Below are 15276 nucleotides of genomic sequence, written 5' to 3' on the forward strand. Positions count from 1 at the left end.
TTTCTTAACAGTAAAATCTACCAAAACTAAATGTCTGAATTTTATGAAGCAATACAGCATCTCCCAAATAATAAAGCCCCAGGCCCAGATGGTTATATAAAGAATGGTGACTCAGATTCAGAATGATCAAACTCTATCTCCAAATGTAAACTCTTATTATAGAACCTTAAAATAATTTGCAAAGTCCTTGCCAGAAGATTATAAATTATTACTCCATTCATAATACATCCTGATCAAACAGGTTTTATTTCCAATAGATTACTGTTCCATTTACAAATTAGAAACCACAGTTGTCTCTGTAAGTGCAGAAAAAGCATTCGACCGGATAAATTGGAAATTTCTGTTAGCAGTTCTACACAAATTTGGATTTGATTCATCGTTCATAAACTGGATCAGAACATTATACAGCTGCACGTGTTAGAGAGGGGCACCAGGCAGGGCTGCCCACTCTCTCCCTCACTTTCTGTCATCTTCATTGAGCCACTGGCAGCAGCAATTAGACAAAATGTAGATATTAAAGGAATTCAAACAGAAAATATGGATCATGAGATAAGCCTTTATGCTGATGATGTATTACTTTGGTTACATCATTATACAAAACAAAATGTGGAAAACAGAGAATTTCAACAGCTGCTTCCTCAGATGACCTCGAAGTCTCCATTTCTATCACTGTGTAGTCTCCATCAATGGCTGGCAGACAGAGTACATGCGTCTGTTATGGATAATCTTTTAGTTAGAGACATACCCTGAATGAACTGTTCTTGGCTAAAACCAAACATTATGTACTTGTGTATTTTAATCAGTTATGCTTATCTTCAGTATAAGACAAATTTCTCAGGCAAGTAAATGTACATAAGGTAAAGGGACACATATACCATGAGTGTATTTGAAACTTCATAAAAACTCATTTCCTTCAAGCACCCTGTTTCCAACTCAGGCCAGTTTGTCTTGTCTCCTGTTTGTGTCTGTTGTTGAGTGAACAGGTGGTGTTGGGCAGGCTGCCCTCTGCAGTGGCACCGGTCTCAGGTGCTGCAGTGCTCCATGGTGTTGCTCCTTTTCTTCCTGGCCATATGAGAACCCCCCTCCCCCACATACACACTGACTACACATCACTCACAAATGTAGGGTTTTCGAGCAGCCACGTGTGGAGCTGCGTGAGCACTCGCCTCTCCTTTTTAATTTCATTATAGTCGTCATAATTCACAACACATCCTGATGCACACAGGACCTTTGGGGCAGGCATGTTACCCAGAGACTGATGAGATGGGGCTGCTGAGGTGATCCCACTCAGATCCTTACTGCTATTCAGATCATAATGTTGCTTGCAAAACCTGCCACACAAGACAACCCCCCCCCACCCCCCCACCCCCTCCCAGGCAGTTCCTTTAGAGGTGTGTTTCTGTTCATATTAATCAGTCATGGCAGCCTCATTCTCTCACATATCCATATTTGCTGTTACATTACATGTAAAGCTTTGTGTATTTTTTGTCACCAGTGTTTCCAGTGTTCTCACAACACAAAGGAAATGATCAGTTCAAGGCGCTGCTTACTTACAGGCTTTAATAAGGACTCAGTCAAAACCTGAATCCAGACTGACTGTTTGCTTCATCGTGATCACAGCTCATTCCCACCATCAGGACTTCCTGTGCACTCACAGAGGTGTGGGCAGATGGTGAACCTGAAACTAGCACAGAGTTACAACATGTAACCTGATACATGTTGTAACTCTGTGCTAGTTTCAATGACTAATGAACAAGTATGAAATTCTCCTTTCACCTTCATTTTTCACTTTCAGTTCAAACAGGATGAAGTCACTCAGACTCCTGAAGACCAGCTGAGGTTCCTGCAAACAGCTCAATAAAATCTGCACACATTATAATAATAATCTTGTCACATAAATATAACATCTAGTATATCAGCCACTCAAAAGGCCCTTTATTTTGTCATACTTGTATTGTCGTACCAGCAGTGTTTGCTGTGTTTACATGATTGACTCCCTGTTAAAATCCTTCTCCTCACATACAAGGTCTTGAATAATCAGGCACCATCTTATCTCAAAGACCTCATAGTACCATATCACCCCAACAGAGCACTTCTCTTCTGTGGAACCAGCTTCCAGCTTGGATTCAGGAGACAGACACCCTCTCTATTTTTAAGATTAGGCTTAAAACTTTCCTTTATGATAAAGCTTATAGTTAGGGCTGGATCAGGTGACCCTGAACCCTCCCTTAGTTATGCTGCTATAGGCCTAGGCTGCTGGGGGGTTCCCATGATGCACTGTTTCTTTTCATTCACCTCTTTTCATTCTGTTTATACTCCACTCTGCATTTAATCATTAGTTATTATTAATCTCTGTCTCTCTTCCACAGTGTGTCTTTTGTCCTGTCTCTCTCCCCTCAGCCCCAACCAGTCACAGCAGACCACTGCAGGATGGATGGATGGTCCTGATGTGCACAGGTGAGTGATGGTGGGAGCAGGTGTGTCAGGTACAGTTTTGTATCCAGCAGGAAGTGATGGGAGGCCACGCCTCCAGTATGACCCCACAGCATCTAACATCACCTTAGGTTTATGTGCCCCTTCCCTTCAGCAGCTCTGTAACCCTCTGAATCATCCATCCATCCATCCATCCATCCATCTCCACTTATCATGTTTATGGATGCGAGGGGGCTGGAGCCTATCCCAGCTGACACAGGGCAAGAGGCAGGGTACACCCTGTACAGGTTTCCAGCCTGTCGCAGGAGACAGACAACATCCACACTCACATTCATGCTCTCATTCACACCTATGGGCAATTTAGAGTTTCCAATTAACCTAACCCCAGTAACTGCATGTCTTTGGACTGTGGGAGGAAACCCACGCAGACACGGGGAGAACATGCCACGTCCACACAGAGAGAGGGAGAGGCCTGGGCCAAGATAGAATTGAACCCAGGCCTTCCAGAATGTATCCTATTCTGCAGTGGCTCCGTGTCCCACCTGTGGGGTCACGCCCCAGAGTTTGAGAAGCCAAACAGATGGAAGGAGAAAACCTCTGCAGAAACCCAGGTTGCTGACAGAAAGGATGGGGCTGCTTTGGAGCAGTTTAATGAGGTTATCTGAAACATGATACAGCTGCTGTGTGTGTGTGTGTGTGTGTGTGTGTGTGTGAGTGAAGCTTCTTCATGCTTTCATGCTGGAATACAAAGATATGATGGCTGTTTGTGAAGGTGCTTCTCTGCATGTGTGGCACTCTTCTGGGTACTTTGGAGCATTACTGAGTGTTGACGTTCCTGCCTCAGACTCACAGAGGACAGAGCTCAGCTAGAGTGGAGAGCACCCCCCCCCCCCCCCCACACACACACACACCAGCTGGTCTACACCCAGTGCTATTTGTGTGTACGGTAATTCCCTGGGCACTCCCCTTCTCCCCAATTTCACGAAAGTGAAATTGGTGCATCTTAAAGCTGCTGCGCCTGTATGTTTAGTGTGTCTTTAAACCGAATGATGAGCTTTATCATCAAAGGTTTGTCTGCAGCTTATAGCACAGCCACGAGTGACTGCAGACAGCACAATGTACTGAAGTCTGTTCTCAGAAACAAGGACTGTGTGTTTGAACTGAGCTAAACAAAGACAGCACATATTAAACCTGCAGACAGCATAAATGACATTGTTTAATCTGTGACTGCGCTATAAACTGCAAACTAACTTCTGATGATGTGTCATCATTCGGTTTTAAGACGTACTTAAGTTCCATACATACACACATATCAGTTTAATCCCGGAATGAGCAGATGGTTAACTATGTACGGTATGCGGTTTAAACTCGGCGCTGCAGCTTTAAGGAGCTGCGCGCTCTCGCGATCCGGAATCTATTGGCGCAACAGCGGGAAGCACTGATCTGAGATCTGAGAGTCTGACTAAGCATCCGCTCTATCCTGGGTCTTCATGGAGGGTAAAGATGACGCCGGCCGGTAAGACAGCCGCTTCTATTCCCTCTGAGCGCTCTCACACTCGGTCTCTCTCTCTCTCACACACACTCACAGAGTTTACCGGAAACGGGAGAACCGCGAGAAAAGAAAGAAAACCCGGTCACAGCGCGCAGGCTGCGGCTGCGCTGGTTGAACTTTTTCTGACACTTTTAATCAGTTTTCAGCTCCTCTTCAGCTCTTTCTGCGGTCTAACTCTTCCTCCCCCCGGCTCACGGACCCACAGCAGCACAAACAGCAGCCCACAGACGGTCTACACACCGGTCGGACCGCATTCTTTGTATAGTGCTGCGGCTGACCGTGACTCCCGGAGCGCGCAGCTGGATGTGAGTTTCAGTGTACCCACTGAGCTCCGTGGCCTCCGTGCAGGGCGGGTCCCCTCACAGCTCGACCTCCGTCAGCTCCTCCACATTAGAGTCACAGCAAAAACAGCTGAGAGCCCACCTCAACCGACCACTAACTAACTACTGTTAGTACTACTACCGACCACTAACTACTGCTGGTACTACTACCGACCACCGTGAGGCGGCTGCTGTGATGAATAACTGAAGTATCGTAATGATGCGTTAGTAACAATCCAGAGAAGAGACCCGAGTCAGAGGCGCTGAGCTGCCCGCTCCGGCTCTCTTCTTGATGGAGCATCACTGATGTATTATTCATAGATGTATTATTCATAAATGAGTCCCACATTGATACTGACTCAGGTGTAAATACATTCCTGATTAAAAGCTCTGCAGCAGGACTTTCTCTGAGATCTTCTGTGTTTTTATTAATTCAGGCTCAAACACACAGAGCTTTGATTTTCATGCTACTGCAGTCTAAAGCCTGCAGAGGCTTTTAGGAAGTCCAGTGGAGCTGCTGGACAGCATGTTTATCTGCAGAGAGTCTGTGTCAGAGTGTGTGAAACAGTACATGAGTCTGTAGCTCTGTCTTCATGGATATTATAGTTTATCTAGAACTTCATTCAATATTTATTTTAAATGGTATAAAAACAGTTCAGGTTGTTCCCTCTTGACACCGAGCTCAGATATTATCCCTGCTGGAGCCACTCCTCCATTCTGGGAATATCAGCCCTTTGGATTTCCACATCTGCTGCAGCTGTTCCTTCAGCCTCTGGTACTTCTCACTTTTCTTGAGCTCCTTGTTTCTGATGTTCCTTCAGCTGGGATCACTCCATCCTGCAGTTAGACAGCAGGAGCTTCCAGCTCCGTGTGGTTTTAGCTCTGTTGTTCTCAGCCTTCATGTTGCACAGCTGAGTGCTCTTCCTCGTGTTTTTGTGGATGCTCCTTGTTTCATCCAGGATTGAGGCTCTAAGCTGTCTCAGAGTGCATTCCTGGAGTTAAGGCTTCTTTCCCTCTCTTGTGGTTTTAAGGACATAGAGACCTGCTGGAAGCAGCTGCATGTAGACTCGGCTTAAGTGAGTTTCTGGGGGCAGTAACTGAAAATTTTCTCATTTAGGATCTGCTCTTTTTATGATATGTCTATATTTGCTAGCTCTGTCCAGCCTGTCAGAGGAACCTTTGAATAGTTGTACAAACGAACGACCTTTGACACTTGTTGAGCATTGAGTCATTAATATTGGAGGTAAACATCTAAAAGAGGAGAATAAGCTGAAAAAACAACTCTGAATTTCAAGAAAATAACCCAAAATGTGGACGTAGCTCTGCCAATCAGGAAGCTCTGCGATCCGTACATCATTTCCTTGTTAATCAGAAACAGGAAGCTGAAAGTATCAGCTGTCCAGCAGATCGACATGAACACATGGATTCCTTACCTTTTATGCAGCTGTTTTTTGCTAGAAGACATTTTGACCATTGATGGTCAAAAAGATGCAGATAAATTTTGAGTTAATAACTCGAAATTTACAGGACCAAGTTAATTGGACCAAGTAAATTTGCTCCTATTTTAGTGCCATAACATCCTGATAGATCCTGTATATATATATTCAAAGGTTTAGCATTATATTGGTAGGAACGTGAGTCCATTCAGGTTTCCGGGGGGCGGGGCGATCAGGGTCCAGTGTGGTGCTAATTAAACCCATGGAGTGAATATTGGTAGGACATCTCTGTGCTAATCGCGCCCTGTGATTGGTCGGGACATAACGGATGTTATGTGATATTTCTCGGGAGGTGCCTCATTAGTTGGATTGATCACGTGTACTGGGCTCTTCCTTTCATCAGTGCTGAATTCATTCAGTATCATTAACCCTTAAAACTGTCACAGCACTTTTCTGTTTCATGTTTATCTCCTCAGTAATGTCGCATGCCTCAAGTCGGAGGTGTATGAGGGGGTGGAGTCTGTCCTGTTGCCCTGTACTGTACCGCAGGATGTTTCCAGGGACTCCACAGCAGCAGTGTGGGACCGCAAGGACCTCCAAAACCCAACAGTCCATCTGCGTCTGCAGAGCGGCGATGAGCTTACGAAGCAAAACCATCTTTATCTCAACCGAACATCAATGAGAGCTGACGCGCTGCAGAGTGGAGACCTCAGCCTGACTCTGAGGAAGCCCACAGTCAATGACAGTGGAACCTACACCTGCACCACCCGCAAGTTTGGACAAGATCTGAGCAAGACCCATTTGGAACTGAACGTGGCAGGTCAGTGCTGCAGATCCAGGTCAGAGGTCAGATCAGAGTAAGCTGGTAAAATCTGTTGGATGATGTTTGTGTTTGTGTTGATTACAGAGCGCCCTCCTCCTACATCCCCTCCAGTCTGGCCTAAAGTTCTCTCTGGTGTCCTGGTTCCTGTGGTTCTCCTGGCTGTTGGCTTTGGTGTCTTCATGTACTTTAGATATAAAAAGCTGAAGAGCAAAGAAGGTATGTGTGTGCTGTGAATCATTCATGAAAAATCAAAATGAGCTGATTCTTTTTGTACAATAATGTGCATATTTTTAATGAAGACACTCATAGTTTGCATTTTTAAAAATTTGTATTATTTATCCAGCATTTTTGAGCCCTCATAATAACACAAACTCCAGGAGATATTCACATTAGATTTTCTAGAAAATATTTAAGGTCTGTTGAAAATACATCCATCGATTTTCTTCCACTTAACTGTGGCCAGAATGAGGACAGCAGCCTAAACACAGAACCCAGACCTCTGTCTCACCAGCCACCTGCTCCAGCTCATCCTGGGGGACACCGAGGCGTTCCCAGGACTGCTGGTATAATCTGATTGGTGTGTCCCAGGTCTGCCCAGGGCCTCTCACATCAGGACATGCCCGGAACACCTCACCAAGAGGTGCTCAGGAGGAATCCTGGTCAGATGCCTGAACCACAGTGGCCTCCTTCCACTGTGGAGGAGCAGCAGCTGCACTCTTCACCCTATCTCTAAGGGAGGGGATAGCCACCATTTGGCGAAAACTCATTTCCTCCAGTTGTATCCTCAATCTCATTCGTTTGGTCAAACCCCAAAGCTCGTGACCATAGCTGAGGGTAGGGATGTAGATCGACTGATACATCGACAGTCTTCCTTCTATTCCCAGCTCTGTGGTCACCATGATGGACCAGTGCATCCTCCCCATCACAGCAAACACAGCCCCAGCCTGTCTGTCAGTCTGCCACTCCCCTCTTCCCTCACTCATGTACAAGACTCTGGGATACATAAACTGCTCCACTTGGAGCAGTAATTTATCCCTGACTCAGCATGGGCTCTCCACGTTCTTCCAGCTGAGAATCATGACCCCGACTTGTAGGTGCTAATTCTCATTCCTGCCACTTCACACTCAGCTCCACCAACTGATGAAGCCAACAGGATCACATCATCTGCCAAAAGCAGAGATGAGATTCTGAGAGCACTAACATGGAAGCCTGTAATACAGGGACTGAATGACCCCTTAGCAATGGGTCAGAGATACCTCACACCTGAAGTTCAACTAATGGACGAACTCTCCTTTCTAGTACCCTGGTGTAGACATTCTCAGGGACGTTGAGGAGTATGATCCCCTGATAGTTGGAGAACACCCTCCGGTTCTCCCGTTCCCAACCCAGTCTGCCAGTCCAGAGGCACCACCCCAGAGCTCCACCCAGCGATGCATAAGTTTGTCAAACAAAACAGCCCCACAACATTCATTGCCTTACGGTACTCAGGGTGGATCTCATCCTGCCAGTTTGCCAGAATCACTTCGAAGCAGACTGAAGGTCTTCTCTCATGGCCTCACCGAACTCCACCCACACTTAAGCTTTTCCTTCAGTTACTGCTCAAGCTGCATTCTACTTGACCTGCTGGTACCTGTTCCTGCTGTGGAGTCCCACGAGGTAGCCAAACCTGATAGCGCTCTCTCTTCAGCCTGATAGATCACTTCACCTCCGGTGTCCACTGTGTGGTTCCGGATTGCCACCACAGCAGGCACCAATCATCTGCATATCCTTGAAGCAGCCTGAACAATGGAGGTGCAACCAGGCCAGCATCCTTCCATGCTACCTGAGCTATAGGTCTCCACCAGGTGGTGACGTGTTGACAGCTCAGCTTCTGTCTTCAGCTGAGTGTCCAGAACATATGGCCGCAGATCTGATGATACAATTAGCAAATTGATCACTGACCTGTAGCCTAGGGTGTCCTATTCACGTGCACCTAGGGACACCCTTGTTTTCACTCGGGTTCAGATCAGGCAGGATTTTTATCCCGGTCATGTCCCTCCAGGTCTTGCTGTCATGCCCACATGAGCTTTGAAGTCCCCCAGCTGGATGATCCCTAACGCTGCCCACCGCAGTCTTACCCAGAGCAGAGTCCTACCCCTGTTCAAAAGACTGGTTCAAGAACTTACAGTGCCAGTCAGAGGTTTGGACACGAGTGTGACTGGTACTGTATATGTAGCTGGTATCTCTCAAGCACACTAGCTCGGGCTCCATCACCACCAGAGATGATATCACATGTCTCAGTAGCTACCTGCCCAGTACACATTGTACCCAGCCCATATGGCACCTCCTATGGGTGGTGGGCCTACAGGAGGATGGGTCCATGTCTCTGTGTCTGGCCGGGCCCCATGGTCTAGGGTCTGTCCACCAGGTGCTCTCCCTGTGTCCACCCCTCCATCTGAACAATGCAAGCAGAGAGTCAGCTGCAAAGCTATCAGGATCCTTTCATTGGTTTAAGGTGGCTCAAACCATTGGACACTGTTCCTCTTTCAAAGTCTCCAAAAATAAAGCTTTGACTTTGAAAGAGGAACAGTAACTCTGACAGTAACTCTGAGATCTGCTGCTGATTGGACAGAGACTGAAACCAGCACTGTTCAGCTGAGTAAGGCAACATATCCTCATAACATTAGCCTCATAGCATAATTGCCTCAAATTCATTTTGTAAGGATTCATAGGCAACAATCATGATGAATCTACAGTTTTAACAAAGATGTCTCAATCTCAACATGTTTTCACTGCAAATATCTCACTTTGAGTCAGAGAAATGTGGTCTGTATATCTCATGTTGTGCTTTGCTGTCCTCTCAGTCCTCAAGGCAGAGGCGCATGTAGGCAAGGAGTCAGTAAAGCTGCCCTGCAGGAGTACAGCCCATCCCCTGTCTGGAGACACTACGGTGGAGTGGAAGGACAGAAATGGCAGGAAGGTCCACGTTTATCAGGAAGGCCGTGACCGTCCTGAAAAACAGCACAGACGCTACAGAAACCGAACTGAGGTGAATAAAGACATGTTGAAAACTGGAGACCTCAGTCTGACCCTGAGATACCCCACAAACACAGACAGAGACACCTACACCTGCACCGTCTACAAAGGGAAGAGTGAGGAAGACATCCTGATGGAGAAACAAGTGGAGCTGAAAATCACAGGTCAGTGCTGCAGTCACAGGTCTGAGGTTCGAGTCTGGTTTCCTGTTTCCAGTCACTTCAGTAGCTGTGGTGAAGCTGACTGAAGGTAAAGGTGGTGTCCAAGTGAAATCTGTCTCCTTGAGTTTGGAGCCAAAGTGAATCTGATAGAATCAGTGCAGCGTCTCTTTATTGGACACATTAGAAGCAGAGAACATGAGGAAAGACTGCAGGAGCAGCTCTGAGGACAGAACGATGATGAGTGGTGGGCTTAAAAAGCAGATGGAGAAATTCTTCCTCTGCAGAACGTCTGAGCAGAAACAGCATTTAAGTTCGTGCAGAGTGAAACCAGCAGCTGTTTGCAGCCTGAGAGCAAAGTTTGTCCTGCAGTCAGTGTGGATCAGTGACTCCAGCCTGACTTCACATCAATGAGCAACATTCAGAGACGGGTTCTTCCAGAGGAACCGTCTGTACCAGCTGAGGTTCTCCCACAGTGAGGGAACATTTCTCACTGATTCTTTGACACCACAGAGCTGTTCCAACAACTCCTCCTAACACATCTGTTCAGCAGCAGCTGATCTCAGATCAGAGCCACAATCAGCCCATCATTTTCTTAAAGTTTATCAAAGGGCAAAAACACACATACACACACACACACACACACACACTACAATTGGCTCTCCTGATTCACCCAAAGTGAGTTGAATAATTCATGTTTTTCTTCATGCATTCATCGTCCTGCAGTTTGTGGGTTCTTGTTGTGAGGTTAGTTGTGGTGTTTTGTGGTGCAGACAGCTCTACAGGACTTGTTGTGTGTACGTCATTTGCTTAATCTGAAACAAACAGTGGGTAATGATCCGCTTTGAGGAACAAGCTCTTCACCTTCTGCTGGTTCAGGAAGCCTCAAGCTGCAGCGAACAGCTGTGGTCAGGCTCTGATTTACCTCTGAATCTGCAAGATCTATGGAAATGAGAACAATCATGCTTCATCGTGCTTTCTATTATTGGAGAGGATTGGTCCATTTTTGTCTCCTCTTCATTGATGTAACATTGATGTGAATAAAGTGTCAGTGCAGTGATGGAGCAGAGCAGCTGGGACTGAAGTGTAGAGATGAGCTGAGTGGAGGATTCAGTGGTGCTGCTGCAGAGACTCTGATGGATGAAGGTTTCTGTGGCCTCATGGTGAACATGTGTTTGTGGAACTAAGACCAAAAAAGAAGATTGTTCTGGAAGGAAACCAAGATCGTGACAGGAAACGTGTGAGCTGTGAACTCTTTGTCTCTGTGCAGCTCATGTTGTGTTTGTTGTCCTCTCAGAGTGTCGGGTGGAGGCGGTGGAGGGGGATGAGTTTGTCCGGCTGCCCTTCAAAACCACAGAAAACCTGCCTCGAGACAGTGAAGTGGAGTGGAAACGCTATGAACCTGATTACATGAAGGTCCACGTGTATTATCAGGGCTCTGACCAGCCTGGCAGACAGGATCAGGAGTTCAGAGGTCGCACTGAGATGGTTCAAGACCCACTGGGGACTGGAGACCTCAGTCTGACCCTGAGACACCCAACAAAGGGAGACACTGGGAGATACGGCTGTGAGGTCAACAGTAAGGAGGCCTGGAGATACAACAGAGTGTTCCTCACAGTCAAAGGTTAGTTAGTTAGTTAGTTAGTTAGTTAGTTAGTTAGTTAGTTAGTTAGTTAGTTAGTTAGTTAGTGTGTCTGACTGTCTTGTGTCTCCTCTGCAGGTGAGGCCACAGAATTGGATCCTCTGATGCTTGAGGTTCAGAGAGAACAGCAGTGAGCAGACGGTGGATGAAGATGAGACGCTGCAGAGTTCACGTTTCTGCAGCTTCTTTACTTCAGCTGAGTCGACGGAGCTTTTCTACATTACTTTGACTTAAACACTCAAACTGTGTATTTATACTTTTATTACTACAGAGGATGTGAAACTAATTTCCATATAGTCAGCTGTGAGCACATATTAACCTGTATCTGTGTCACTTTAATGTTCTGAGTTAGACTGACTGTAGATTATAAACCTGCTCAGACTTTACTGCTTCTGTAGAACAGAATACTACGAGACCTGTATCACTATCACACACATGACTATATGAACATTAAACGAACAAAGCCACAGCTGTGACACACTGCTCAAACTAATCTAACAACTATGAAATAAACTGCATCCATCCAGCTGCCCTCTGCTGTTAATGTTCAGGTGTGTGTGTGTGTGTGTGTGTGTGTGTGTGTGTGTGTGTGTGTGTGTGTGTGTGTGAAATTAACATAAATGCCCTAAGTTAACACAAATCCTCAGCATCCTCTTCTTCTTCCAGCTGCCTCCACAGTGAGTCATCGACCTCCAGCTCACTTTTCCCTTCACTGCATCCATGAACCTGAACCGTGAGCCAAACCCTCTCAGCCTCTCTGACTTTGTCTCTGCTGCTGTTTCCACACATACTTCCCTGATTCGGACCTTTGTCACTGTGTTGATGCACTTCTCATGTGAAGCTCAGAGCTCATCACAGCAGTTTGTACTGATGTCAGTGTGAACCACACCTCTGTGGTATCCAGATGTGCTGTAGGGAGGAGGAGAGGAGCACACAGAGGACCGGTCAGGGGGAGAGTGAAAGAGCTCACACACCTGTGTGAACAGGTAGAGATGTTTTCTCATATTTCTGAGCTGCAGGAACATCAGAGGTCAGAGGGTCACAGTGATGTGTCAGGCCAGCGTGGGGCGACACTGGTGAATGATCCACTAACTGATGACAGTCTGGACTCTTTGAACTTGTGTCCCACACGTCTCTGCTGCTGCTGTCTTAAAGTCCTCCATGAGCCACCATGACTGTGTTCAAATGGTCCACCGGAGTGAGCGGCTCTGTGGGAACCTCACCTGTTTGCTGGCAGGTGTTCTCTCTGACTTTTCTCCTTTTGTTTCACACAGTAATGGTGGTCCAATCAGGTCTCTGAGTCTACAAAAGTACTTAGTTAACTTTAGGTAAGAAGTGGTGGAGAAGGTTTGAATGGATGGTTTCCTGTGTTGGATCTCAGGTTTCAGCATTCATCGGTTGGATTATAAAATCCTCTCTCAACCTTCATGTTAGCCACAAGGCCTGTTCATATATGTGGAGTTTTTACCTTAAGCTAGCTAGGCTGGGTTTAAGTGATTGCAATAAAAAGGCTCCAAAACAGCACAAACACAGGCCAAAGGTCCAGCTCAGGTTAGCTGAGGTGAACTGTGCAGACTGACTCACTGCTGAGGCCTCTAGTGGACATTAGAGGAACTGTAGCTTTTATCTTCTTATTGTCCTGATGGAGAACAGACAGAGACAGGGAGGTGAATCCTCCAGTTCTAAAACACCTACGGGAAGAAAATGTTGACGTGCTCCTTTAACCCCTTTGAGCTGTGATGGTGGGCGGAGCAGCACGAGGTTTTAGTGGTTGTAGTGGGAGCAGCAGGTCCAGGACACAGTCTGAGCTGAACTGGGACTCTGTCCTCACAGGAGAACTTCAGCTTCTCACATTTCTTTGTCTCTTTATCTTAAACACACTTCCTCATTCTCAGCCTGCACTGATGGAAGGAGGCAGCAAACAGGAATCTGCTGCCTTCAGCTCCATCCTCCTGCTGAGGGCATGTTGGTGATATTTGAACTAAAGAGTGTATTTCATTCAGAACGGGTCAGAGGGAGGGACTGGAGAGGGGCTCCTTACCCCCACCTACATGATGCACAATGAGGAGCAGCAGCACGAATGACACATGAAGCGATTTCAGGAAACTGCTGCATCGTTTCCACAGCTGAGCTGAGCTGACGGTGAAACAGGGAAGTGATGCAGCTGAAGGCGTCTCTGCTGCTCACACTGACATCAGTCATCATCCAGACAGCATGAAGATCACATCTGTCTCTGTGCTGCTCGGTGAGTCACACACAGGTCCTACACTCATTCTCTCAGTGATTCATTCTCTCAGTGATTCCAGCTCCCACAGGGACCAGAGTGAGTCCAGGTGAAGCACAGGTACTGAATCAGAGTATTTTTGGTGCTGCAGGAGGTGCAAACAGGAATTCAGCTTGTTTCTGTAGCTGAGTGTGAAGCAGAGGCAGCTGATCATCATCTGTTTCTGTGTCTGTGACAGAAGCTCAATGAGAAAAAAGGAAAATTATGTTTAGAGAATGACCTCTGACCTTTAGTGAGCTCTGTGTGTCGGTCCAAGCCTTCAGCAGTGATCTAGAATGACTCTGAGTCACTGACAGATCTAAACTGGCTGCTCTGCACGGTTCAGAAATCTGACAGTAATTTGACTTTTTAACAGACTTTAGTTCACACATGTTAATGATGTTACTGGAAACATTGATCAGATGGTACGAGCTGTGGCTCTCTGCAACATTTATAGAACACCACATCCTGTTTGTAACTGCAAACATCAATGTGTGTAATTTCTCACACCTGATGACTCCTGCCACTCATGCAGAGGTCAAAGGTCTGGATGTTTCTGCTTAGCTCTGACTGTCCAGCTGCAGCAAAAGTGACTCCGTCTGCTCCTCAAACATAAACCCAGTAGCCACCAAAGGAGTAACCACTGAAACTGGCTCAAAACCAGAACATCTTTAAGACTCTTGATGTCAGGCTTACAGTTATGGCCATCAGCCCGTTCAGCTTTCAGATGTTTTCATCAGCTGTTCTTTGGTGCTCCAACAAGAAGGAGACTCAACAACAGCTGTGACAGAAGCCGGAGCACAGGACAGCACAAACACAGCAGAGCCTAAAGACTGGATCCTAACTAAGGGCAGGAGGTACAGAGGCGAGGGCAAACCAGCCCCACACTAACTCCACACTAACTCCCTACTAACTCCCTCCTACAGCCAGCTTCATGTGGCCTGCAGAGGCTTTGGAGTACTGTGAACCAGCCGGTCAGTGAGGCAGCCTGCAAATTCCTACAGACGTGCATCTGAGACAACTGACACTAACTACAACACCACAACACCATCACACTGTGAAAGAAAGAGACCAATCATATAGGCCATTTCCCATTTGGGACACTCCAACGTGTCTCAGAGTGGCCTCCTTACCTTCTCTTGGGTCCCTGACAAACAACAAACACTGCTGCACACCTGAGTGTGTTAACCTGCTGATCAGTTCCTTTATCAGCTGAACTTTGCTGCAGCTTGTTCCAGTCCACTTTAGCCCTGACAGGATACTGAAAGATCACCTGACTGATAAAGAAGAAAGCTTAAAATTAAAGCTTAACCTGCCTTCTCCAAATCTCTGACAGGCAGGAATGAATTCAGTGTTGGAATCTAGGTTCTGTGGTGACCTCTGTCCTCTTTTTCCAGGTGTGGCGGTGCTGCTGCTGCAGTCTGCAGGTGAGTTCAAACCTCAGTAAAGATGAATGAAGGAGCTGAGGAAGCTTTAATCAGCCACATGGACAGAGGCTGAAAGTTAACTGGTTCAATAATGAGTCGTGCTTTCAGTTCAGTGCATGAACGAGTGCAGGAGGATGCAAACCACCAGACCTCACTGCTCCAGACAAACACAGAGGAACTGAATCCTGAGCTTCTTACAGCCAGGAG

General features: G+C 46.6%; 1 protein-coding gene across 1 annotated transcript; it reads left to right on the plus strand.

Annotated features, from left to right (window-relative positions):
- Positions 1-3858: 3858 nt before the first annotated feature.
- On the plus strand, positions 3859-11881 carry LOC115775695 (butyrophilin-like protein 2). Its single transcript, XM_030723171.1, has 6 exons — positions 3859-3949; positions 6218-6561; positions 6649-6780; positions 9408-9743; positions 11035-11361; positions 11458-11881. Exons 1-6 carry the CDS (start codon positions 3924-3926, stop codon positions 11511-11513), a joined length of 1221 nt encoding a protein of 406 aa, XP_030579031.1. The 5' UTR covers positions 3859-3923; the 3' UTR covers positions 11514-11881.
- Positions 11882-15276: the final 3395 nt, after the last annotated feature.

The sequence above is a fragment of the Archocentrus centrarchus genome, unplaced genomic scaffold (assembly GCF_007364275.1).
Source record: "Archocentrus centrarchus isolate MPI-CPG fArcCen1 unplaced genomic scaffold, fArcCen1 scaffold_24_ctg1, whole genome shotgun sequence".
NCBI lineage: Eukaryota > Metazoa > Chordata > Actinopteri > Cichliformes > Cichlidae > Archocentrus > Archocentrus centrarchus.